Below are 25949 nucleotides of genomic sequence, written 5' to 3'. Positions count from 1 at the left end.
AGCGGCCCCCGCCCCGAGAGCTGCCCGGAGCTCCCCGGGAGCCTCAGGTATGTGCGCCCGCCTGTTCCCGGGGGAGGGGGGAGAATGCGAGGAGGACGGAAACGGAGACGACGCCCCTGCTCCCCAACGTCCATCGGCCTGCACGACCAGCGTCGGGGGCCGGGGAGGGAGCCCCGGCGGGCAGTGGCCGGGGTCGGGCTGGGGGCGCCGTGCGGAAGGACGACAGGCCCGGGCGTGCGGATGGGGGGCGGTCGAGGGCGAGACGAGCGGGACGGAGGGCGCCGTGGGCGCCGGGAGCCTGGAGAAGACGGGGAGGCAGCCGGAGGTGAGCGGGTGTCTTGGGGCAGAAAGGACCCGAGTTAGGAGCCGAGCTGGTGCGACAGACGGACCGCGGGAGGCGGACGGAACTGCTGGCTCGAGGGGGCTGAGTGCCGGGATTTAAAGGGCTCGGGTGCGGACGCCGGCCCGCTGCGCTTACAGTGACGGGCAGGTGGGGGCAGCCTTCTCCCTCGGACGGGTTTTGTGAACCGCGTCTCCAGGCTGTAGGCAGCTCGAGTCCCTCCCTTCCCTAAACCTGCACCAACCATGACTGCTGACGGGAGAGGAGGAGTCAGAAAGGGAGCAGGGAGGCCGGGGGCAGGGAGGCTCTGCCCAGGTGCGAGCTTTTTGTGAAATGAAATACGGAGGGGCTTTTTGGTTGGTTGGTTTGAGGTTGGTGTTTCTGGGGGTTTTGTCTTTTTGTGGGGTTTTTTTGCGTAAAGTGAAAAAGAAGGCGACCTTTATTAAACAACAGGTTAGAAGTGTATTACGTGTAAAGCCCCTGAACAGAGGAACGCACCACCTCTTCCAAAAAATACATGAAATTGTAAGCATTTGAGGATGGCATAAGAAGCATACGGTGTTGACCTTTTTTAAAGCAATCTGTGTATCGGCGTTACACCTTCAATGTTGAAATGCATCGTGAAGACTCTTATTTACATATATACCTAGGCACAAAGCCCCGATTGCATATGTATTTGTTTTGCAGGAGAAATCTTAGGTAGAACACATGTAAGTCTCATTTCTAAGCATGGTGTATTTCTACGAGTTGTTTAGTACAAATATCACCAGTTGCCCTGTGGTTCCTGATGCCGGATTTAATCTGCCTGCTGCTTTGCTGATGGTTTTCCTGTTTGTCAGACACTGGCATCTTGCCTTTCTTGGTTGGATATGGGACCTGAATATAGGGCATGCTCATCAGTAAGTTAATAGCTTCACTGTATATTTCATACAGATATTATGTAAGTCTGCCTGTGATTTGCTCTGGAATGTGGAGGCAGCCCCTTTTTAGGGTTTAACATGTAAACGAAATACAGATGTAATTAAAAGAAAAGCTCAAGTTCTTCAGTTGCTTCCATTGTCATTTGTTTTTCCATGCCTTCTGTAACATTTCTGCATGAATAAATTATTCTGAAATCAGAGTAGGAGGAATAAAGTGGGCCAGGTGTATGACAGAAATTGTGGACTGAACTCTAGAGCCTTTACAAGAATTTGGTTTTTGTGGCACATGGTTAAGTTTCTGGTTTGGAAGCATTTCTTTTCAAAGAAAAGTATCAATTTGTTTTGACGGGAAGCGAACTTAAAACATAAGAGGAAAGACGGCTGCTGGGTTGTTACAGGGTGGTGCTCTTTCTAGAACAGAACTGTGTAACCTGATGGGAGACTAACTGAATAAACGTTACAACTGATCACGCACAGCCGTTGATTAATTTAGGCCTGTGTTTCTGCTATTTCAACGAGCAGAGTGACTAACACTGTTAGTTCCTTATCTTTACTAAGACTTAGCTTCTCTTAGTTTTCTAGTGTTTCAAAGAAAAGGAAATGCGCACAAATCACTGAGCACAGTGCCAGTACATAGTAAAACATTGGGCAAACCTTAGCAATTTCCGTTATTCATCCACCTTCCAGTCCAAGAAACTGAAACTCATGTTTGCTTGTGTCAGCTTTTTCTCAAGAAAATTTGAGTATGTTGCATACTCCAGCATTTTCCTGGAAAATCACAATGCATATTTGCATATAAAAGGCTGTGTGACTTTCTGTGGGGGGGGGACTAGCTTTGTTGAACAGTGCTTACCAAAGATCCATTTCCTTGAAACACTTAGTGCTGTGCTTCAGGATGGGATGCTATAGTTTACAGAATGTTTTTGCATGTATTTGATTAGACCATCCCAATTCCATGCAGAAGCCTAGAAAGCATTATTTTACAGACGAGAAGCCTGAATCACTGTTCCAGCAACTATTATAACTACAAGTGAGAACTGGAAGTGTTTCACTGTCTTCTGACTCCAAGTTAAAATCCTAAAGCATGTAATGTCTCATATTCAGGGAAGTTAACGTCCTGTTTTTCCCCTTTCCTGTACATACAGCCTTCTCTTTCATTTTATAAAGGCTTTGTTGCTGATTCCCTCCACATGTTCTAAGAAAGTTACACCCGTTTTCTCACAGTTTTAATGATGTCTCCTGTATTGAAGCCTAGCATGGAGGCCCTTCAGGGCCCCTGGAGTAGAGCCAGTGAGAAGGGAGCAGTTGAAGTCAGAGAAGTGAAGGAGGCCCCATCACACAGGGCCTTGTACCCCGTTGTAAGTAATTTACCTTTTACCCAATGTCTCATATCTGACGTAATCTATTTTCTCCTTAAGGTGGTGAATACTTATTCTGCTGGGAAATAGAAGAGTACTTCCAGAGCAAAAAACATGCCTCCCAAGTTCAAGCGCCACCTAAATGATGATGATGTCACTGGTTCTGTGAAAAGTGAAAGGGTAAGTTCAGAATCTTAAGCTTTAAAATATTAATATTGCTAACTCAAACGTTTTTTTCATTGGAATTTGCTGATATATCTTTTCTACCTCTTTTTTTCATCTTCTATTTGACATTTGTTTTCAGTGAATTTCTTTTGCACAGATATTGGCTGGAACTTTTTGAACTCCACCCGTGTATAGTTTTTTACTTTAATGGGAAAACTCAAACCATTCCCGTGGATTCTGACTGGCACACGGAGGCTTCCCTGCACTCGCCGGTCCCTCTGCTGGCACTGAATACTCACCACCCTGATCTTTGCTGGCTCTTTGTTATCATTTGGATCTCAGCTTAAATTTCACTTCTTGCGCAGTGATTTTCCATGACAGCCTAATCTCATTTAGCCGCCCCGTCACTTCCTGTCCCGTCACTGTTTTCATTCTCTGCATTGCATTTATCACCATCAGGTATTTTTCTGTCAGAACCCAGACTTTGTGTTGTTCAAAGCTGGTGCTTGGTCCTTAGAACCGTGCCGAGCTAGAGAATGCTCAAGCGTATTTGTTCAGTGAATACTGAGTGGAGAGACTGGACGGCAGGCAGAAGGCGGAAGGGACTCGCTCCTTCCTGATGGCCCAGGGTTCCAGATTCCCACACCCGCTTCAGTGACTTTTCTGCCCTAGAGTCAGTCATGGGATTCCAGTAACAGTAGCATTTTCTTCGGAAAGCCTGCAGATGTGGTTCTATATCTTTTAGCTTCCAGGGAAGCACGTGTAATTACTCGTCCCTCTGGAAGCTTGGAGTTGAGAAATTTCACCAGGATAAAACTTGTTTTATTCCTCCTCCCTAACAGTGTGTGAGCCCTCTGAATTGGAAGACTCAAGTCTTTTTTTTTCTCTTTTTTTGGACAGAGAAATCTTTTGGAAGATGATTCAGATGAAGAAGAGGACTTTTTTCTGTAAGTTTTTTTGGTTTTTTTGTTTTTACAGCTTTATTGGCATGTAATTGACATTTAATAAAATGCATATAAAGTGGACAATATGAGTTTTGACATATATACCATAAAACCTGTGAAATCATCACCACAATCAAATACTGAACCTAGTATCGCCTCAGAAGTTCCCTTATACCCCTTGGCAGTCTGTCATTCTCCCAAATCCCCAGGCAGCATTGATTGGCTTTCTATCACTACAGTTTGTATTTTCTAGACTTTTTTTAAATAAATGGAACTATACATTACGCCTTTTTTTCTTAAACTGGCTTAATTCACCCTGCATAATTATTTTGAGACTCGTCCATGCTATTGCACATATCATTAGTTTGTTTCCTTTTATCTCCGAGTAGTATTCCATTGTATGAATGTACTGCAGTTCATTCATCCATTCACTTAAATGGATCGGTACTTGGAGCAGTTCTAGTTTCCAGGTAGTATAAATGAGGCTGCTAGAGACACTTCCATACAAGTTTTTGTGTGGACATGTGCTTTCATTGCTCTTAGATCAATACTTAGGAGTAGAAGGGCTGGTGTATGTTTACAGCTGTTTCCAAACTGGTGTCCCACTGTATGTTCCCCCCAGCATCCCATGAGAGCCCCAGGTGCCCCAGTTCCTCATCAGCCCTAGTATCTCAGTCTCTCATTTTAGCCATTCTTGTGGGTGTGGAGAGCTATCTCATTACGGTGTTCATTTACATTCCCCCAGTGACAAATTATGTTGAGCGCCTTTTTTTAGGCATATTTTCCATCCCCACATCTTCTTTGATGAATACATGTTAAAATGTTTTGCCCAATTTTAAATTTGTCTTCTTATGAAGTTGTAAGGGTTCTTTATTCAAGATACAAGTTCTGTGTCAGATAGATGTTTTACAGATATTTCCTCCCAGTTAGTATAACTTAATCTTTTCATTTTCACAAGAGTATCTTTTGAAAATCAAAGTTTTGATTTTGATGAAATCAGTTGATTAAATATTCCCTTTTATTGTGTTTGCTTATTTAAGTACTCTTTGCTAAATCCAAGGTCACTAAAATTTTCTCCTGTGTTTTCTTGTAAGAGTCTTACAGTTTTGGCTTTTACATTTAGGTCTATAATCTATTTTATTTTTATGTATCTTTGCGGTAAGGCTGAAGGATAATTGTGGAGGGGGCTGTCCAATTGTTCCACCACCATTTAATGAAAAGATTGTCTTTTCCCCATTGAATCACCTTGATACTTTGTCAAAATTAATTGACCTGATCAATCCTTTGCAGTTGTGATTAGAAAGGACTTTCACAGAGACCTAGGTTTGTATTTTCTTTTTTTGTGTGTGATAAAACACAATATGTATTAACAGCTCTTTATCTTTGAACATTTCTGTGACAAGAAGGTAGAAATAGATGACCTTAGCAAAACTAAAATCTTAAAAGTTGCCAATAGATGTTGAGAAATCATACCTGAGCATCCCCAATATATGATTATTACTGAAAAGTTTCACTTAAAACCTTATTTGAGTGACTTTTTTTTTAGTTCCCAACTCTGTGAGATCCCAAGGTCAATTATACAAGCTATTTTCTTGGAAAATTTTGTAGCAGAGCTAACAGGATTTTAGAAGTCAGCTTAATTAGAATGTGATCACACAGACTGAGGCCACCTCCCTTACAGTGAGTTCCACTGCGGGTGGTCCCTGCAGGACTTTGAATGGGACCAGCAGAGTGGGGGAGGGGGGGAGGAAAGAGATTGAGAAAGGGATGGGGGTGTGGGACATCTTCCCACTGGGTTTCTCCTGTGGGGGGCTCCCCTGGGGACGGGGATCCCGCTGGAGGCTCCTTTGAATGCGCCCCCTTTGGAGGAGGGAGACAAGAAACCTCAGCCGGAAGAGCTGGATCAACTTGGCATTTTTTTCTAACTGTCTGGGTTGCCCCTCGGAGCAGAAAAAAAAGCCTGAATTTAGGGAACTTTTGACCATCTGCCTGCTCGCCTGTAAAACACATCTAGCTGCATGATAATATTAGAGCTAATACTTCCCTCCAAAGGCCAGGTTTCCCTGTCTTCTAGTTTGTATTGAGGTTAAAACCTCAGAACCAAAGAAGACGAGGCACCGCTTTTTCAGAATCTGGGGGTTAAATAATTCAGGGGAGTGTAGGCGCGTGAGGGCTGATAACTCGCCTCCCGTGACTGATCTGGCGCATCCTGAGTGGGCCGAGGGGACCGCGTGACTCGGTTCCACGGCAGGGCGGGGGGCCATGGCGCACCAGGATTTAGTCACGTCTTCCCTGGGCAGCCGGCCCATGTCCCCGGGTGGGTGCCTGCCTAACTCCCTGTGTGCCCCCTCCTGGACTTCTGACGCTGGCCTGTGGGCCGGTAAAGGCAGGGGCCCGTAATGGGGCATCTGGCCTGACTCTGAGTGTCTTTGAAATTGGTGTTGCCGTCGATGTAGTGGTGGCACTCCGTATAAAGATGTTTAAGGAGAGAGTACATTTCTGAGGTCTGTAGGGAAGGCACACGGCGCACGTGAAAGGGCGTGGCAGGGCGCCGTGATGCCCACATGTAAGGGGGAACACAGAGATATGGGAAGCCTCAAAAGGCTTCAGATGAGGCTACTTTCTTAAGGCAAAGCGAGTCCAGAAAACGGGGTCTCTCCCCCAGGATCTTGCCTGATTGTTTGCAATACCACAGGTGTAAAAGGAAAGTGGCCAGATATTTGGTACCCTATGGGTGGAGCTCCTCATGGACGTGGGCCGCTAAGTAATTGCTGGGAAGTGAACAGCAGGTGGAAAGGGCACAAAAACAGCAGAGATGCAGAGACCAAGTTCCGTGTTCTTCCCTTAAGATGTCTTGAGGCTGGCATGGAGTGCTGAGGAGGTCTCACAGGGAAGGGGCCCTGGACCAGCGTCTCGGGTTGAGGAGAGAGAGTGTCAGGATGAAAAAAGCAGTAGGGATGGAGGAGACGTTCCACCGGCACCCCTACGGGCCCTCAGGCTGAGAAGGGACCAGTGTGGCCTTTGGGACTCTACCGCAGTGGCCGCGGCCGAGAGTCCCTCAGTTGCCTGCAAAGGCCCACAACCTAGCCACACACCAGTATCCAGCCTTCTCACGGAAAGGAAAATGCAGCGGAGTAGCAGAGAGGGGGTTAACTAGAGCCCTTCTGCTAAGCCTGTCCTTCGAGTCGTAAAGAATGGCAGCAGTGCTTGTTACTTTTTTTTTTTTTATAGCTGAGCCATCCAGCTCAGCGGCTGCTCAGCTCGGGCTGGACTCGAACCGAGTGCTTGTTACTTTTAACCGGCGGACGAAGGCCCATTGTTTGTGTGATAGGAGAAAGGGACAACAAAATACTGATGAAGGCCCACGAGTGGGCAAGGCAGACAGAAAAGCACAGGTCATGTTTACCTCTTTTTCATCCTGGGCGAGCCCCCATTAAATGATGTAGGGTATTTCTTGTGTCGGGATCGTAGTCTCGGGAAGCCCAAAAGTGGAGACACAGACCAGAGAGGTAGAGTTTACGTCAGAGGGTAGTTTTGTTAGAGCAGAAAGTAACAGCTCTCAAAACGAGAGGGGGTCCCGACTGGGGTGCCCCCTAGGTTTGTGTTTTCAATGTCAGGAAGAATGACTTCGTTGCAAGAGTTTTCTCTGGAGATTGATGTAGGTAGGGGGTTTGCCTAACAGAAAACATTTACCTCCGTCTTTGTTACAGTGTTGTAGTTTTTTGTAGAGACTTTTTTCCCCAAATAAAACTATTTTATAAAAAAATAATTGACAGCCATGAAGCAATGGACAAAAAGAGCCTACAGGATAGAAAACAAATCCAATAACAGGAAATAGTATTATTTTTCTCAGGAAGGTGGATGAGTTGAGATTTCCTCCAGGTGACAAGATTTACAGAGTCACAAAGCTAACTGCTCACAGGGCCAGTTACTTTGAGAAGCTTTAGTCTCCAGCAGCAGCTACCTGTCAGCAAGGACCTCGGTATTGAAAAGAAGGCCAGACGCTTTGGTTATGTAAATGATTACCTGAACGTAAGTTAGATGCCCTTGTGGGAAACACTAACTCTTCTGGCCAACACTGTGCCACTTGAGTCCACTTCCAAGCACTGGTGTGTGTCGCCCACAGGCCTGGCAACACAGCTGGCCACTTGTTCAAAATGCAACTTTCACACACGTTTTGTCTGTGTGTTGAAAGGGAGAGAAACTAAATAAAGTTCTTGAAATAATTTTTTAAAACTAATCAACACCCATGTTTATCGCAACAGTATTCACAATAGCCGAAAGTTGGCCGCGACCCAAGCGTCTGTCACAGATGACTGTGGGTAAACCAAGTGCGGGTATCCACACTATGGAGTTTTCCTCCGTCTTAAACAGGAAGGAGATTCTGACAGGTGCTACAACGTGGCTGAACCTTGAAAACATTATGTTAAGTGAAAGAGGTTGGACACAAAAGGATAAATTTTACACAATTCCACTTACATGAGGTATAGTCAAAGTCATAGAAACACAAAGTAGAACGGAGATTGCCGGGGGCTGAGAGGAGAGTGGGGAGTTAGTGTTTAATTGGTACAGAACCTATTTTCTTTGGAGTTTTGTGGTTTATACCTTATTTTCTATCATCAGAAGAATGGTAATTACTTAAAATATCCAAAATTTTTCATTTCTAGAATATTAAAATTGGTTAAAATGATATAGCACTCAGCTATAATAGAGAAGTAATAATTTGAGAAATGTCAGTATTTTCGTAGACTCTTGCCTTTAGCAATGTTGGTAAGTTTAAGATGAATCATCAAGAAACATACTTTAAGGGGCTGGCCAACTGGTGCGCTGGTTAGGAGTTGGCTTGGGACACCAGCTCTGAGCAGTAGGGCCCGGTTCGGATCCCACATGAGGGCCAGTGACGCTGCGCCCTCCACAGCTAAGATGGTGAACAACAGCTCAACCTGGAGCTGGGCTGCCTTGAGTCTCCAGCAACGGCGTGGGCTTCAGTGGTGCTGGCCGACAGCAGGTGTGAGCTGTTGTGAGCTGCCGTCCAATGGCCGGCAAGCAACTGCCTCACCCGGGAAGAGAGCAATGATAATACCAACATGGGCCAGTGAAGCGACATCCTCCACAATTAGACTGAAGAACAAAAGGACAGCAACTTGTCTGTTTCCCTCCCCCAATTCCCCAATAAAAAAAAAAAAATCTTAAAAACAAAAATAGTTTAAAAATATTAGTGTTTGGAATGGATTTTTCTCTGTATCCATCCCTGACAATCAGCATTTCATTATAGCCCAAATTCAAGGTGAATTGTACTTTTAGTGTTGTGTAATGATTATAAAGCTATTGTACTCACTGGCACCTTAGTTATTATGGTACTTCAAAGTTGAATCACATTGGAACCTGCGTATAACAGGACTACATAAACCCTAATGTCTCTGAAAGTTAGTAACATTCCAAAGGATTCGGTTAGTTTGGCCAGCACTAAGTACCAACGAAGTGCAGACATGATTACATATCATTCAGTTCCGGCAATACCAGTAAAATGTGACTCCTTATAAATGACTGATCCATGTTTACAATTCAGCTTGATTGTGTGTGTTTTCTGTTTTTTTGTTTGTTTGTTTTAATCCTCATTAATATGCACCCGGTATTTTGTTTTCAGAAGGGGACCATCTGGACCAAGATTTGGACCTAGAAATGATAAAATTAAGCAGTAAGTGTCCGAGATACTCATTTGTTTAAGTGATTATCATATCTCCTGTGGACCAGTGATGGGCATACTACAGTCTCTGAGCCAAGTCTGGTTGCAGCCTATTTTTGTCTATAAAGTTTTATTGGAACACAGCCACGCCTATTTGTTTTCTTATTATCTGTGGCTGCTTTCAAACTACGATGGCAGATTTGAGTAGTTGTGGCAGAGACCTGATAGCCCACAAATCCTATAGCTCACAAATCCTAAAATATTTATAATCTAACTGGTCCTTTATAGAAGAAATTTGATGAGCCCTGATTGCAGACAAAATATAACTGCTGGGTTTTAAAAACCCAGTAATTCTTTTTATTTTCACAAAGCTACCTCTGAATTATAGCTAAGGAAATACAATACTTGATTGTTGGTTTTTCTTAACTTTATTACCTTATGTCAAATCCATCTAGTTAGCATAATCTTGTCATGTTGTTGAAGTAATTACCCTAGGCTTATGATAATCTAGTAAGAATTTATCTGGAATTTGATGGGTTCTGTTCCAATTAATCTGCCTATAGTCATGCAGCCTTTTGTTTGTAGATTCTAGGACCATAACTATTTCTTCAGTTACTTAGTTTTTTAAGGACTAAATTTCCTGATTCATGTTTATTAACATAATATTTCATTTTGTTCACCTGTAATATCTACTCAAATTATTTGAGCAGAAGTGCAAAATAAAATATTTTTAAGGAAATTTTTTTTTCAACTACAGTTGTCTTACAATGTTATATCAGTTTCAGATGTACAACATAGTGATTAGACATTTATATGCATTACGAAGTGATCATAATACATCTAGAACCCATGTGACACCACATGTAGTCATTACAACATTACGGACTATCTTCTCTATTTTCTGCTTTACATCCCTGTGACTATACTGGGCAATTTGTACTTTGTAATTCCTTCACCTTTTTCACCCATTCTCTAACCCCCTCCCATCCTGCAACCTTCAACTTGTTCTCTGTCTCTATGCGTTTGTTTGTTTTGTTCACTTATTTTTTCGATTCCACATATAAGTGAAATCATATGGTATTTGCCTTTCTCTGTCTGACGTATTTTACTTAACATAGTACCCTCTAGGTCCATCCATGTTGTCACAAATGGCAAGATTTCATTTCTTTTTTATGGCCGAATGATATTCCGTTGCATGTATGTACCACATCCTCCTTATCCATTTGTCTGTCGATGGACACAGGTTGCTTCCAGATCTTGGCTATTGTAAATAATGTGGCAGTGAACATACATCTTTTCAAATTAAGTGTTTTGGATTTTTTTTAGATCAATACCCAGAAGTGGAATTGCTGGGTAATAGGGTAGTTCTGTTTTTAATTTTTGAGGAACCTCCATACTATTTCCCATAGTGGCTGCACCAGTTTACATTTCCACCAACAGTGCACCAGGGTTCCCTTTTCTCCATATCCTGGCCAACACTTGTTTGTTGATTTATTGATAATAGCCATTCTGACAAGTGTGAAATGATATTGAGGTTTTAATTTGCATTTCTCTGATGATCAGTGATGTTGAGCATCTTTTCATATGTCCGTTGGTCATCTGTATGTCCTTTTTGGAGAAATGTCTCTTCAGGCCCTCTACCCATTTTTAATTTGATTATTGGTTTTTTTGGTGTTAAGTTTTAGGAGTTGTTTATATATTTGGGATAATAACCTCTTATCAATGTATCACTGACGAATATCTTCTCCCACTCAGTAGGTTGTCTTTTCGTTTTGTTGATGGTTTCCTTCGCTGTGCAAAAACTTTTTAATTTGATGTATTCCCATTTATTTTTCTTTTGTTTCCCTTGCCCGAGGAGACATATCAAAATATATATATTACTAAAAGCAATGTCAAAGAGTTTACTATCTATGTTTTCTTCTAGGGGTTTTATAGTTTCAGGTTTTACATTTAAGTCTTTGATCAATTTCGAATTTATTCTTGTATATGGTATAAGAAAGTGGTTTAGTTTTTTGTGTGTGTGTGGTTTTTTTTTAGTGTCTGTCCAATTGTCCCAACACCATTTATTAAAGAGATTATCTCCATGGTATTCTTGCCTCATTTGTTATAGATTAAATGACCATACATATGTGGGTTTATTTCTGGGCTCTTTATTTTGTTCCCTTGATCTGTGTGTCTGTTTTTATGCCAGTACCATGCTGTTTTGATTACTATAGACTTGTAATATAGTTTACCTCCAATTTTGTTATTCTTTCTCAAGGTTGTTTTGGGTATTTGGGACCTTTTGTGGTTCCATATAAATTTTAGGATTATTTGTTCTAGTTCTATGAAAAATGCCATTGTTATTTTGATAGGGATTGCATTGAATCTGTAGATTGCTTTGGGTAGTATGGGTATTTTAACGATGTTAAATTTATGAGCATGGTATATCCTTCCATTTATTTGTATCTTCTTCAATTTCTTTTTTCAATGCCTTACAGTTTTCTAAGTACAAGTCTTTTACCTCCTTTGTTAAATTTATTCCTAGGTATTTTATTCTTTTTGATGTAATTGTAAATGGGATTGTTTTCTTACTTTCTCTTTGTGATACTTTGTTATTGGTATATAAAAAAGCAGCAGATTTCTGAATATTAATTTTATATCCTGCTACCTTACTGAACTCATTTGTTCTAATATTTTTTTGGTAGAATCTTTAATGGTCTCTCTGTATATTGTGATATCATATGCAAATAGTGAAAAGTTTACTTCTTCCTTTCCAATTTGGATGCTTTTTATTTCTTATTCTTGCCTGATTGCTGTGGCTAGGACTTCTAATACTATATTGAACAAAAGTGGTGAAAGTGGACATCCTTGTCTAGTGCTTGATCTTAAAGAAAACGCTTTCACCTTTTCACCATTGCTTATGATGTTAGCTGTGGGTTTGTCACATATGGCCTTTACTACCTTGAGGTATGTTCCGTCTATCCCCACTGTGCTGAGCTATTTTCAGTCATGTCTAATGAAGTTTCAAAAGTTATAAAATTCTCAAAAGAACAATAAATAATTTTTTAATCTTTATTTTAAACTAGTGTTCAGAATCAGGTGGATGAAGTTATTGATGTCATGCAAGAAAATATTACAAAGGTAATTGAAAGAGGAGAGAGACTAGATGAACTACAGGACAAATCAGGTACAGACATCTCATAAATTTCATGACATTACAAATCTATGTTTTGATAGTTTACTTCTCCCACTTTTCTAGCCAAAGTTTAGGCATGTTGACTTAGGAAATGGTATTTGGTTTTTAACTTAACGATTTTAATGTTTTAACTTGAGCTTCCTTTACTTTGAATCTTATTGTTGTATTATTTAATTGATGAGTTGAGAATGGAAAATTTAAAAATTCATTGTTGAAGAGTTAGAGTTTTTTTTTCTTTTGTCTCACGTTGATGTGCTTTGTATTTCTCATAATCTCAAGGAGGAGAAATCCAATTACTTCTTTTCAACACTTATTTCAAAGTTATCTGTTATTTTTATCTTATGTTTTCTCTGGTAATTTAGTAACCTTTCTTTACTGACAGATGTTAGTCTCTGTACAGTTCCTGGCACACACTAGACACTCAAATATTGTTTAAATGATGAATGGCTGAATATCTGATAATTCCTTGACAGACTTGTTTAACCAAGGAAACTTATTTAACTACTGTACTTTTAAAATTCCTATTGTTTCACTTTTGTTGTTTTCTAAGAATCTAACCTTCACCACATGTGATTTTTTTTTTTCTGTAGATGTGCCAAGTACTTGAGTTTTTAAAGAGTATTTTGTTACCAGAATTTATATGAAAGATTTGAGGCCCTGGGAAGACTTCTCTTATTAATCTTATTGTCAAAATGGATTGAGCAAATTGACCTGCAGCCATTTTTTGCCCCCCGCCCCTTTTTTTTTAATACAGAATGCAAGAGTTTGTGGGCGGAGGAAAGGGAGGATGTTGTTTTCATGTTAAAAGGGAATAAATTTGCAGAAGTAGAAATTAATATATTCTTTGTGCAACTAGATAAAAGAATCCTGTTATATCATTTAATCCTTCTCTCCCCTCTCTATGTGATATAGAAAGCTTATCGGATAATGCAACTGCTTTTAGCAACAGATCCAAACAACTTCGAAGGCAGATGTGGTGGCGTGGATGCAAAGTAAGTACATCAGAAGATATTGGATAGGTTGATGTGCACCTTCAAAGATGGAAATTAAAAAGGGCCTCTAGATTATAACCTCTGTGAGGACAGACACTGTGACTGCCTTGCTTTTTATTATATCTTCTGAACCTGGGCCAGGGTAGCAACTCAGTAAATATTTGTTGAATGAATTAATAGCTCTTGAGACAGAAATAACTGAAGGAATCAAGCAATACCTAAAGGATGTTTTCATGAATTTCTTCATAGAAAGAGAGCTACGTTTTGTTAGTAATTCAGCTATCTCTAAACTTATAAGAAATATTAATTTCTTATAATTTGTTATGAGTACTTTTGGAACAGTCTAGGGCATTACATAGAGATGTTAAAAAAATAAATGGAATCTAGAGAAAAATTTCGTTTGTTTGTTTTGTTTTGAAAGGGGGAAAGAAAGCAGTTTATATGTCAGAATTCATTATGGCAAATGTGGCTAAGGAAAAAAATTCTACTATCCCTCGTTATTCCAGAGAAATAAGAAATAAGAGAAATTTTTAATGAGGAAAATTATGAGAATTGTTATATACTAATATATTCCTGCAAAACATTTTATAGAAATGAAATCTTAAATCAAGTATGGCTACTAATCATTAAACAAAAAAATGTTTCTTTTAAGATTTTATAGCAAATTTCATGGCATTTGAGCAAATCTTTTCTTTTTCTTCCTGATTCTGTGTATCATTTTTGGCCTTCTTTAAAATCTCAGACATAAACTCATTATTTTTAATCTCTCATTTTCAAGTTTAGCAATTATAGTTTCTAAATTTGACTTTGACATGTACTAATTATTTCTTCTGAGATTTGCCTCGGATTTACTTATTTTTGTCTGTCTTACTTGTTGAAACCTCTTACTTTCAGAAATAGAACTTAGGAAAGAAATATGCCTTATTGCTCCCCTTGTCTAGAATTTAAATTTTTTATTTTAAATTTTTTATTCTTTAAGTTATAAATCTTAACTTTTATTTAAATTTTCTATTTCTGTAGAAGTTTTCTATTTCATAGACTAATTGGGAAGAACAAAAGGTCCATGAAACATTCACCTCCTCTCCCCACAAATGACACATCCATGTAGCCACAAAAAGATGATCGTCACGTGCATTTTGCCGAGCTTTCATTAGCCATTTCTGAAGATTTTCTTTGTACGTTATGGGGTTCAGATCAGAAGAATAGTTTGCTTTTAAGAGGGAAATTGAATTAGTTTTAAACTTACATTTTTATGTAGTCTCTATGTCACTGCTGTTTTCTGGATTGACTTCGTAATGATGATTTAGGAAAGCCTAACAGAAGGGACGTAGGCTCGACAGAAAACAGATCAGAGGTTGCCAGCAGGTAAGAGTAGAAGGGTGAGACTGGCCACAACAGGGTGTGAAGGAACTTTTTGGAGTGCTGGAAATGTATTATATTTGACTGTGATGATGGTGGTTGACAACTACCGGGGGTGCCAGAAAAAATGTATACACATGACTTTTATTCATCTTGTTATCAGTATATATTATTACAATTTTAATGCAGTTTTTTCCTTTCTTAAAATGTGTATACATTTTTTTGCACCCTCTGTATAGATCTGTCAAAATCCATCAAAATGAACTTTAAAATGCGTGAATTTTATTCTGTGTAAAGTATATCTCAATAAATCTGACACAATTTTCCAGCAGGGGGTGAGAATCACTAGCTCCCCTCTTAAGTTTCTAGGAGACTCCGAGGCTTTTATATGTTTAAAGATAAACAGAAGGGCCGGCCGAGTGGCTCAGCTGGTTAAGAGCTCACTCAAGAGTGCAAGCTCTGAGCAACAGGGTCACCGGTTGGATTCCGGCCCCGAGCTGAGCTGCCACTGAGCTTCCAATAGGTGGCAGGATGGCTCAGCTAAAAAAAAAAAGAGAGAGAGAAACAGATTTTTGTCCATGTCATTTAGAAGCAGAGCACTTTGTTCATGCATAATACATTACTGCAATTTTCAGTTGTAAACATTTCCTGGCCTGCGTTAGAAACCCAAGGCAGAAAGCTACTTATTCAGGTGTTTTAAAATTGATATTAATATTTCCATATAAATCTAAGCCATTGATATTTCCATTTAAATCTTCTAAGTCTAGTGCAAATTAGCAAGGCAAATTGATGTATACAATATGTTTTGGGTCAAGTTGAAAACTACTGTAAAATTCAAAATTACTTTCTAAATTACTTTCAGGTTAAAAAAAACAAAGCTTTCCTATATTGTCTGAATCACTTTGTCATCCCTAAAATACTTTAGTTTATAGACTAATGTGGCCCCAGACAGCTACTGAAAATGGACTTCTGTATCCATCTGGTCTGACTCTGTATTTTTTGTTTATCATAATTAATAATTTTAATAGGTACCTGGTGTCCAAATTGCAAATCTTCCCTGTATTCCCTTGGTCACTTTGTTCTTGTCATAAAGGTAATGCCACTAAAATGTCCCCAGAAGTTCTATTGTAGAAACATTTCCTTGGCTACTTCTGGCTGCTATTTGTGATACAGACTGTTTCGTGTGTTTTTTAATAACTCGGTATCTTTTTTGCTGAATCAACCATCTTTAATCAATTATCTATAAAAATGTTTGATAAAAATAAGACTTTCCATTTGAATTCACCAGAAAAATCAAATCAATTTATAATTTATGCATTTTAGGATGAGTGTGACAATATTTTAAAGAGAAATGATGTGAGCTTAAAACATTAAGCAGCTGAAGGTTTCTCCTCTCAGCTGTGAAACTGACACTCAGATGCTCTTAAGGGAGTTTTTTATTGCCTAAGGTTATTCATGAAGAATCTAAATTCTCTTCCCCAAAATGGGGATAGAAATGCCAAGAAGAAAGTAAGGGGAGCAGAAACTAACAGAGTTCTCATATACTTTTGAGAATAAGTGCTATGAAAAACGCTGCCTTATACTGTGTATATTAAATCATTTGTATTGGATGCCTGTGTTATTCATCATATCCTGACGCTTTTTAACAGAGTTGGTAAAATATCATTTTCCTGCTCTCGTATTAGAAATAAATGTGAGAAATCATAGACAAGAGTCCAGGCCCATGACAGCTTTGATTGGTACTGTTAACTGTGCAGTACAGCCGTGAACAATAAAATCCAGGCAAGCAAAAACCCTCAAATTTGGGGAACTCTGATTATTAACAAAAAGATACAAACAGCCAGCAAGTTCGTAATGAGAAAACATTAGAAAACCTTTCCAGGGATGAACCTGTCCATTGGTGAGGAAGCATACTATGGTAAAGAGCACAGTGCGTAGTCACTGGATCAAGTCAAGACTAATGTCGCTTTCTTGTGCCTTTTTGTGTGTTGTAGATAAAAGCCATCATGGCTTTGGTTGCTGCTCTCCTTTTGTTGGTGATTATCAGTAAGTATTTACTGGATTATCAATTTGGGGGAATATCATTTGTTTTGGAGTTCCTTTTAATTCATTTTTAGTTCACCTAGTATGACTGTCAGGATTGAGTAATGATTTTTGATCCAAGTCAATAGCTGTTAACCTAGAATCTGTGGATCTCTGAAAATGCTGTTAAATTGTATGTAAACGCAGAGCTAAGCGATTTGTTTGAGGCCAAATATGGCTGTTACTGCACCCAGGACCATAAACCTCATTTTCTATTTGTTATTAATGGTCAGCTTTTGCAGCTGCATTTCATAATGTTGGACAAATGTCGATAAAAAATGTCATCTGGGGAGAATTTTTGTTTTGTTTTTGTTCTGGGATTGAGGTTGATTCCGGTCAGGAAATCATCCTTAGTGTTCTTTTTAAAAGTCAGATCATTTTAATGCCTCCTTTTCTCCTCTTTACCTATGTCTATGGAGGTTTGGAAAGTGTCACTAAACAACCGTTTGGAAATTTCCATGGTGATATTGTCTTTTTAAACAGAAAAGAGTTCTGTTACAGAGAAGTGGAGTTGATCCTCATCCATGTTTGCAGATACTGGGTTTGTGAATTCACCTGCTAGTTCATACTGATTTGCAGCCCAAAGGCAGCACCTGAGGTGCTTTGCAGTCCCTGATGAGCGCGTTTCCGGCTGATGTCTGATGAAGCCGTGCTCTGCCTTTTATAATAGTTTCCACTCTCATGGAGTAAACACGTGTCCTTCAAAGTCTGTTCAGTGCCCTGTTTCTCACATTTTCGTGCATTTTGTTGTGATTTCCCTCTTTAAAACGGCCCCCAAGTGCAGTGCTGAAGCACCGTCTAAGTGTTGTTGGCTACCAGAAGGTTGTGATGTGCCTTAAGGAGAAAATAGGTGTTAGGTGGGCTGCATTCAGGCATTATGGTGCTGTTGGCAATGGTGTTCATGCTAATGAATCAATAGTGTGTGTTAGATCAGTGCCTGTAAACAGAATCGCACTTAAAACAAGGTGATGTTCTGACTAGTTGAGAAAATGTACCCAGAGGCTCATGGGAATTTAACCCTGTGTTTCCCCTGGGAGCAGTGGTTTAGTGTTTATGGTTTAGTAAACACTAATTTGGTGTTTGTGGTGACTTGATAGAACATAACTACTGCAAATACCAAGAATCAACCATGGTGGTGGTAAACACAAAAATTTTCATGACTGAAAGTCTTTCAAAAAGAAAGGGTTTGTTGAGCCAAATGCCAGTCACAAAAGGACCAGGTCCTGGGGCATGCAATCTAATCTAAGGTAATAGATTCTCACGTGTGTGTTCATGAGACGCTACACCCAGCCATGGAAGAAAAGCTCTCCCAATAGAGTGGGTTTGGTATCCTCTTTTCAAAGTAGATTTCCAGCAATTGTGAGGGACTGGGAAATTCTGATTAAGGAGTTATCCTTCTATGCCTGAGTAAGGGTAACCGTCGCAATGAATATATAGATATAGATCCTTATCATCCTTCTAATGACAATACTGACTTAAAACAGGCAATCTAAAACACGAGGGAGCTGACTGGCATAGCATGGCCAGAATTACCAGTGCTCCTAAGAACAAGGTTTCCACAGCAACTATCAGTATGAGGATTATACAGTCAAGTTCAGTACTTGAGGTTTATACAGGCCTGGTCTAGATCTTGGGCGGAAGCAGTCTACTTGGAGATGTCAGCGGCTTCTCTTCCTGGTCAGACAGAGACTGAGGTCAGAGATGGGGGTGCCAGACCATCCAGGTGGATTAGCTCTTCTGAGTGGGCAGCCTGGGCCCAGGAGTCAGCTCCCCCACGCTTGGCTGCAGAGGTTTCTCAAGAACCAGCGGGGCTGTAAAGAACTCCTAGAGATGTCTTTTCTGGGAATTTCTCTGAAGCTAAAACATACACGCAAAAAGCGTCAGAGTAAAACAACAACCCCCTGTAAATAACACAGACTAAAAATGACCTGGTTCAAGATCTGATTACAGCACAGTCGACAAATTTGTTTTTCTCTGCAACACACACCATTTTAAGATAACAACTAGAATTAGAAATGAAAGCATATCAGGACATTGTAGATTCTTAGACATTTTATATAATTCTGAGAACATTCACATTAATAACAATATGTGCATACAGACACAGTTTTTTTTTTGACAGTGCTTTCCATGTAATTTTAGCATATCAATAGGCTTAATTCGTTTCATTTCCCCCTTTTATAAAGAGAGAACTTTTCTTTGAAATGTTTCAGAGATCCTCCTGAGAAATCTCAGTTAATTTTCAGATTTAAATTTTTGGGACGTTTGTCAAACATATCAAAAGTTTTAAAACACTTTGTCCCCTAGGGTCACAGGTCACTGGGAAACTACTCATTTATTTCATCATGGTGACAACTGAAGGCTTTGCAGGCAAATACAGAAAGTTAAATAGTTGGAAGCAAAATTTAGCTTTTAGTATTAAGACTTGGTTTACTTTAGCAAGGACTTGGTGTTACAGAGCACAGGAAATCTTAATAAAACATAAAACCCTTGCTTTTTAAAAATAATTTCTTACTAAGAGTATACTAGGAGTACAGGAAAACTGTCCTTTTAACAGAAAAACAAATTCTGCTATTGTATCAGCTCACTTTTGATATTTTCAATTTACTTAAATTTATTTTAGCCTTATTTAGCTTGACCCTACAAAGTTTCTCAAGATTCTTTTTCCACAAACCTCCAAATTACCTTGTGCTATTTAGTTTCTCTTCTTATTAATTTAGAAATAACTAGCTTATTAGGACAAACCATTTTTAACAATTTTTTTCAAAAATGCATTCCATACCTTATACCTTCTTTTACTGAAAACATATCATTTTTCATATTCATTAGAATCCTTAATCCTTAGAAATCTTGTAATGACAACTAAAAAGTAAGCATTTGGCCTCTTATGGCTTACCCAAGTTGCAGAGTGCAAAGCGGGGTGCTCTTGTCCAGCTGCACACAGCTGCCGGGGTACCCCAGCCTGCCAGATGCCCACTTCCAGGTGCACCTACAGGATGGCAGAGATCAAAAAGCCAACTCTCCCGATGTGAGAAAAGCTGTTTGTTTGTTTAATTACGTGCATACTGATACATTTAGCTACACCTTGAGTCTCTTGGAGCCAGACTAATACCTAAGGGGGATGTGCCTTGGGGTTGGGGATTTTACAGTGTTCCTTGATGCACGGAAATTTTTATTGAGGTTGGCAGGTGACCTGATGTCAACCTAAGCTGTTTCGTGACCAACTTATCCTATCACGAGAGCCTTCTCTTTTCAAGGTGGCAAGTGTCCTAATGACTGTAAATGCTTGACCCATGCCCACCAATTTGCAGCTTTGGCGTCCAGGATTCCCTCAGCAATAGCTTTTACCTCGTGTGGATGTAACCCACAGTGACGTTAGTTAAATAGACGCTGGTCCTGTGAGGTCCACACGCTCATCAGTGTGTGGAAGCCAGCCCAGACAAGAGGAATATAGGATTTAACTATGCCTGTGTCCCCCTATGAAATCTCTATGACAACAACACAGCAGAGACAAGGAAAGGAGACAACATGTCTGCAACAAAATGAGTACACCAGGGAAGTCTCTGCAAGCTGCTCGCCGCCCCCCACCCCAGGGCCTTTATGAAGAGCCCCTCCAGAGCAAAAGATGGTTTCTCGTGCGGTAGCAAGTTGTGAGTTGCTCCCCCCAGGAAACCTTCCACAGGAAAAGATGGTCTCCTGAGGGGGAAAAAAAAAGCCTCATTTAGTAGCAAACCCCTGGGCGACCCACCACATGTCAGCACCAGGAAAAGTGGCTCAAAATTGAGGAGGCTGAAACCTTCTGACCAGACTTTGAAACCTCAGCTCCCACTTTTGCCAAATTTTTTATTTTAGAGTTATTCAATTCTTTGGAATATAGTGTCCGGTTTCAAGCAGGAGAAACAGTAAGGAATCTTAAAACCCCTGCTCAGATGGCCAAAGCTGCTTTTAGGATCCTTTAAGAGCTGGTTCTAAAGTCAATTTGTCTTTTAGAAGTTCCTGCATGTCAGTCAAATAATGCATTCTGATGTTCCTGAGAGGTTCGCAATTCCCTCGTTAAGGGAGGGCCCTTGAAAGTTTTTAACAGCCATTAGTTTTAAATGATTTTGGCTAAGTTTCATTTTATTAAAAAGGTACAGAGGATACTTACCTGGCAGGGGAGATACCATGATCACAAAGGTGGTTTTCTCAGGGCGAGGCTTATCCATTGCTCTCCGGATGTGCTGACCCCTGCGATTTCCCCAAATGTGGGAAACTTGACTGCATAATTTGTGGTAGTGGGGGACTGCGTTCGCGCTGTCCCCGGGGGAGGGGGGGCGCACAGAGGAGGAACCATTTGTTTGTACATATAATTAGCTAGGGTTCCAATTAACAAACTCATTTTAATAGCTTAGCATGTTTAATCTCTAATTTAGATTATAAAAAGACTTCATGCCAGATCACAAGTGCCCCCTATTCAGGGAATTGCAAAGACTTGTCAGCTTCAGTAGCCGACCCTTTAGATAAAAACATTCACAATTCCGCCCATATTTCTTACACATATAGGACCAGCCAGGCTTCCTGAAGAGGGGCCAGGGAAGTTTTTAGAGTTTCGACTTCCCATAATTTAGAAGTTTTGTTTTTGATCAACCGAGGCCAGGAAACTGTTTGGGGTCTGAAATGTGTCACTTCTGAGGGCTGCTTCCTGACGGGTCGGTCGCTGCTGTCTCATGGGTCTCGGAGGGGCGTGAGCAACACATGATTTTCAGGGGGGCTCGAAGTTCGGGGTGACCAAACACTTCCGTGTACCTCCCAGACAAGCCGCAAATGTCCCTTCTAACCCTGAAACTGGGGGGTGTGCTTTTCTGTTGGGGACCCTGGGAGGCAGCTACATGTCTTGGATAACAAGTCCAGACACTTCGGCAAAGGTTTCTGTTCACCTGGAAACACCCCTGAAGGGACCAGAGGAGCAGTGGTTTCTTTAGAGTGGAAATCACCCTTGTGTAATTTCAGAGCTAAGGTAATAGCGTTGCTCAACCAAGAGTGAAAACCCAAGCTGTAATTGCATCCAATGGTCACAAGATGTCACTGTGAGCTCACATATCTCAAAAAAAAAAAACAAAAAACAACTGTCAAAAACCAAGACAGGTACTGGCGAATAATAGAAAAATAATAATAAAGTCGACTTAGGAGTGCCTCCTCAGTGACTCACCAGTCAGACAAGGGAACCCCTCCCGGCACCAATACCACGTGTCCCATCACTGACCTTCAGAACACTTGCAGGACACCCCCCTCCCGTGGCACAAATGCCACACGTCCCAGATGGCCTCTTATGGGTTTTTTTGTTGAGGGGTTACTCTTGCTGGGCCAATCAAGGTGTTGGGTGCACAATCCACGGCTGTGGAGGACCCGAGAGGAGGCGCTCGCCATGGCCCACCGAGCCACGATGGGGCTGCTCTGGGTGCCACACTCATCCTGAGGGATCTTGCCCTTTTCTGCCCCTTCGAAGATACAGTACCACTCCTGACAAGAGATGTTAAATGAAAACACTTACACGGCCAAAAGCTTTTCATAAAGAAAGGGTTTATTGAATCAAATGCTAGCCAGAAAAGGACCAGGGCCTGGGGCCTGCAATCTAAACCACCAGCCGTTGTTAACTGATTACCCTCTCCTGTCTGTCCCTTCCACCCGCCAGTCTGATGTGATTTGATTTAGGACCTCTTAGAATTTTCTCCTTGTCAGTGGACAATTTGGAAAATGTGAAATAGCATAAAGAAGAAAATAAAATTCAACTGTAATCTTTCCACAGAGATAGCTACTGTTAATACAATTATTGTATATACTTAAGTCTTTTCCTATTAGTATATAAACATGGTTTTCAAAAACTAAGGTTATATGCATACTTTCTTAACATATTGTAAATATTTTCCCAAGTTATTACATATTTTTTAAATATTTTAGCAGCTGTATGCTAAGGTTATGCCATAATCTGTTTGATCAAAATGCCAATGTTAGCGATGTGGGTTGTTTTGTGATATTTTTGCTTCTCCGTTCCCATTTGTTAGGTCTCACCTCAGCCAGTTCAGTCCTCATTACCTATGTCCACAAGCGGACACAGCTACATTTAGGAATATTGCTTCTAACATGACATCACGAATCTCATTTTGACATGTTCCTTTTTCATTTCTTTCTCTTGCAGTTCTTATAGTTGTGAAATACCGCACTTGATTTGAGGACAGACATCTTCATTAAACAAAATCTGGGACAATGATAATAATAAAAGATTGCTGCATAACTTAAATGAAACCCATGTATATAACTTTCAAAACTTCCTTTTTCAAGAAACAACGAGGCAAATCTCACTTCAAACTGGAGCATCGAGACTGTCCATTGTTTTCTTCCCTTCTAGCGAAATGTGCTTTTAATAATTATGTTTACGGCGAAGACAACCAGCCTCTGTTTTGCCATATTCCAAGGGTCGAATTTGAAACTAGATAGTTGCCAGCTCATGATTTGTGTCTGTACTTAAACAGTGGTAGCGATACTTCATCCTGTTGCTTTAACGGCATAAGGACTTGCGTTCTTACAGTAAAGGTGGGTGTCAGGACGCCTGTGGGGACAATCAGATCATTTCACTAAGAGAGATGCTTAACCGTTCCATCAATAGTTGCAAGATTCTTCTCTGTTACAGTTGCTGTGCAGGCAATTTCCACATGTTTATGGGTGTGACAGAAGCCGTGTTGTAAATGTCGCTGCCTTCAGTTAGAACTAAAAACATTCCAGGAAATCTATTTTTGATTGTATAAGGGAATGTGTAGTAATCTTTTGGCATTTGAATTATGGAAATGGGAACTTTAAACACTGTGAAAAGCATGGTATGTCACCATGAAACGAGATAATAAAACGATTGGAGAACGTTGCTGGAGTTTTTGAAAGTGACCAACATGGAGCCACACGTCCCAGTCCAGTCTCTTTCCCATTAGCCTCCAGTAAGGGACCAGTCCTAATGGGAGTACAAAAAATCCACAGGTAACTCGCTCCCTAATTTTATCCTCGCTAATGTTATCGCTTTCCTCTTCAACTAATCCTTATACCAGAAGCACTGAAAGTGGCAACATCATCTGCTTAGAGTTTGCTGCTGTTTTGCGTTCCCTGATCCTCCCCCTGGGAGATGCATGCTTACCATCAAGTGTCAGATTAGCCCACAGAGACAAGGAGAAGCCAGGTTCCTGGTAGTCATCAGCCACTAACCAAGTGCTTGAGTCACCATTAGCCTGGTCTGTGTTCACAACAATAAAACGCCTCGTTAACTTTAAAATGTGCCAACCTCCTTGGGTTGTTTAAAAAGTCAGTAAAAACACACAGTCTTCTCATGTGTTGGAAGCTTTTATAGTGAAATTGGAGGTTCTGTGGCAACGTGTGCATGTGGATATCTTGACATATAAAGATAACTCTAAATTTGAAATGGGGTTAATAGAAAAAAACAGTATTTAAATGGGGGTGGGGGGAGGGGGTCTTGGATAGCTTTTATTTCTTTGGTCATTTTAATTCAAAATGTACGAAACATCGAGTTTTCTTTTTAATTCTACAGGATGAGCACTAAGAGGCAAAAATGTTCTGGTTAGAATGGAAAGAAATGTGAAGGGAGGACGCAGACTCAGATATTCGAGACACCTGAACGTTATGCAAATCTCAATATTTTTGCTCAGTTTTATAGTTTACTGAGAACATTTTAAAAGAGTTAAAGGTCTTATATATTGTGCAGTGTTGTGTCTGGTCTCCCCACTCTGTAAATATCAGTGAATGTAAGTAATGTAATAAATACTAAATCTTTTGACAAAATAGCATACCCAGGAAAAGGAGTATTTTTAGAATTGCAGTAGCTAATATAACTCATGAATGGAAATGTTTTAACTGGATGGACAGATTCAGTCCTAACATGTATGTTATGTCCTTTTTTGAGGGATTGGAACCCGAGTCATCAGTGGCTCGTTTTTTATTAGTGGGTGTGGAAACCTGGTCTCTGCATGATGCCTGTCAGTGAAGATGAAGATTATTTCTCAAAAAGAATCCACATTTACAGAGTTTCTTTTACTAAACTATACTACTTTTAAAGAAATATAAAAAATTAAATTATAAAATTATTTTTAAAAATGTTCACCGTAAGAAATAAAGGAAATATTTATATGACAATATTGTATATATGTAGCTCTCTTTGTATTTAAATACACTGCTGCCGAGAATGCTGGTGGTGGACGTGTCACTCTGTTAGAGCTTTGTACTCGTGGCAGTTTGGTTTATCATTTCATCTTTCTTGGTCTTGGTTAATCCTGAGGCCCTTAACATGGCTGGCACGTTTTTGACTGTTGTAACTTTGGAGATATGAACCTTCTTAAAATCAAAAACAGAAGAAAAATATGCCGTTCACATTGATGCCAGGCCTCCCTTAATGATTTTTTCTTATTCAGCTCAGATCATCATCCCATACTTGAAAAAGGAAGTTTTACCACCATCAAAACTATCATCCTTTAACAACAAAGATCAACAGAAAAATTCAAGTAACTGTGTAAATACTAGTTGATCCCCAGTGAAACCAGGTCATTATTTTTATAATGCCCAAAACATACCCTCCCTCATGATTTATGTTTAATTGCTGAAGCCTCTCTCTCTGCAGCATTTTCTGATTAATATAACACTGATTAATTAGCTCTCCCCACTGACTGTAACTCTAGAATACCTGGGGTCTTTTGCCTCCTCTACCATGACGAAGCTCGCTGAAAATTGCCCTCCGATTTCATAAACTTGGGGCATTCTAGATGAAAGGAAAGCTCAGTGTTGAGAATAGAGCATTCCGTAAAGCGGAGGGAGGGTGATGTGTGCCCATCAGGTCCAGAAATGCCTGGCGTTGGCGCTCCTGTGGCCGCTGCGTGTCCCAGCCTTCCTGTGCCA

The 25949-nt window shown here is 40.3% G+C and overlaps 1 protein-coding gene across 2 annotated transcripts; it reads left to right on the top strand.

The window, feature by feature from the left end:
- On the top strand, positions 1-24623 carry VAMP4 (vesicle associated membrane protein 4). 2 transcript variants are annotated; one of them, XM_019647966.1, is made up of 8 exons: positions 1-47; positions 2679-2798; positions 3684-3730; positions 9375-9425; positions 12482-12582; positions 13504-13583; positions 16937-16988; positions 23200-24623. In XM_019647966.1, exons 2-8 carry the CDS (start codon positions 2733-2735, stop codon positions 23226-23228), a joined length of 426 nt encoding a protein of 141 aa, XP_019503511.1. In that variant the 5' UTR covers positions 1-47; positions 2679-2732; the 3' UTR covers positions 23229-24623. The 2 variants fall into 2 exon arrangements, with proteins under 2 accessions (XP_019503511.1, XP_019503514.1); XM_019647969.1 differs by lacking the exon at positions 9375-9425.
- The last annotated feature ends 1326 nt before the right edge of the window (positions 24624-25949 follow it).

Source organism: Hipposideros armiger, unplaced genomic scaffold (genome assembly GCF_001890085.2).
Source record: "Hipposideros armiger isolate ML-2016 unplaced genomic scaffold, ASM189008v1 scaffold_6, whole genome shotgun sequence".
NCBI classification, from domain to species: domain Eukaryota; kingdom Metazoa; phylum Chordata; class Mammalia; order Chiroptera; family Hipposideridae; genus Hipposideros; species Hipposideros armiger.
This window is presented reverse-complemented; position numbering and strand designations above follow the sequence as displayed.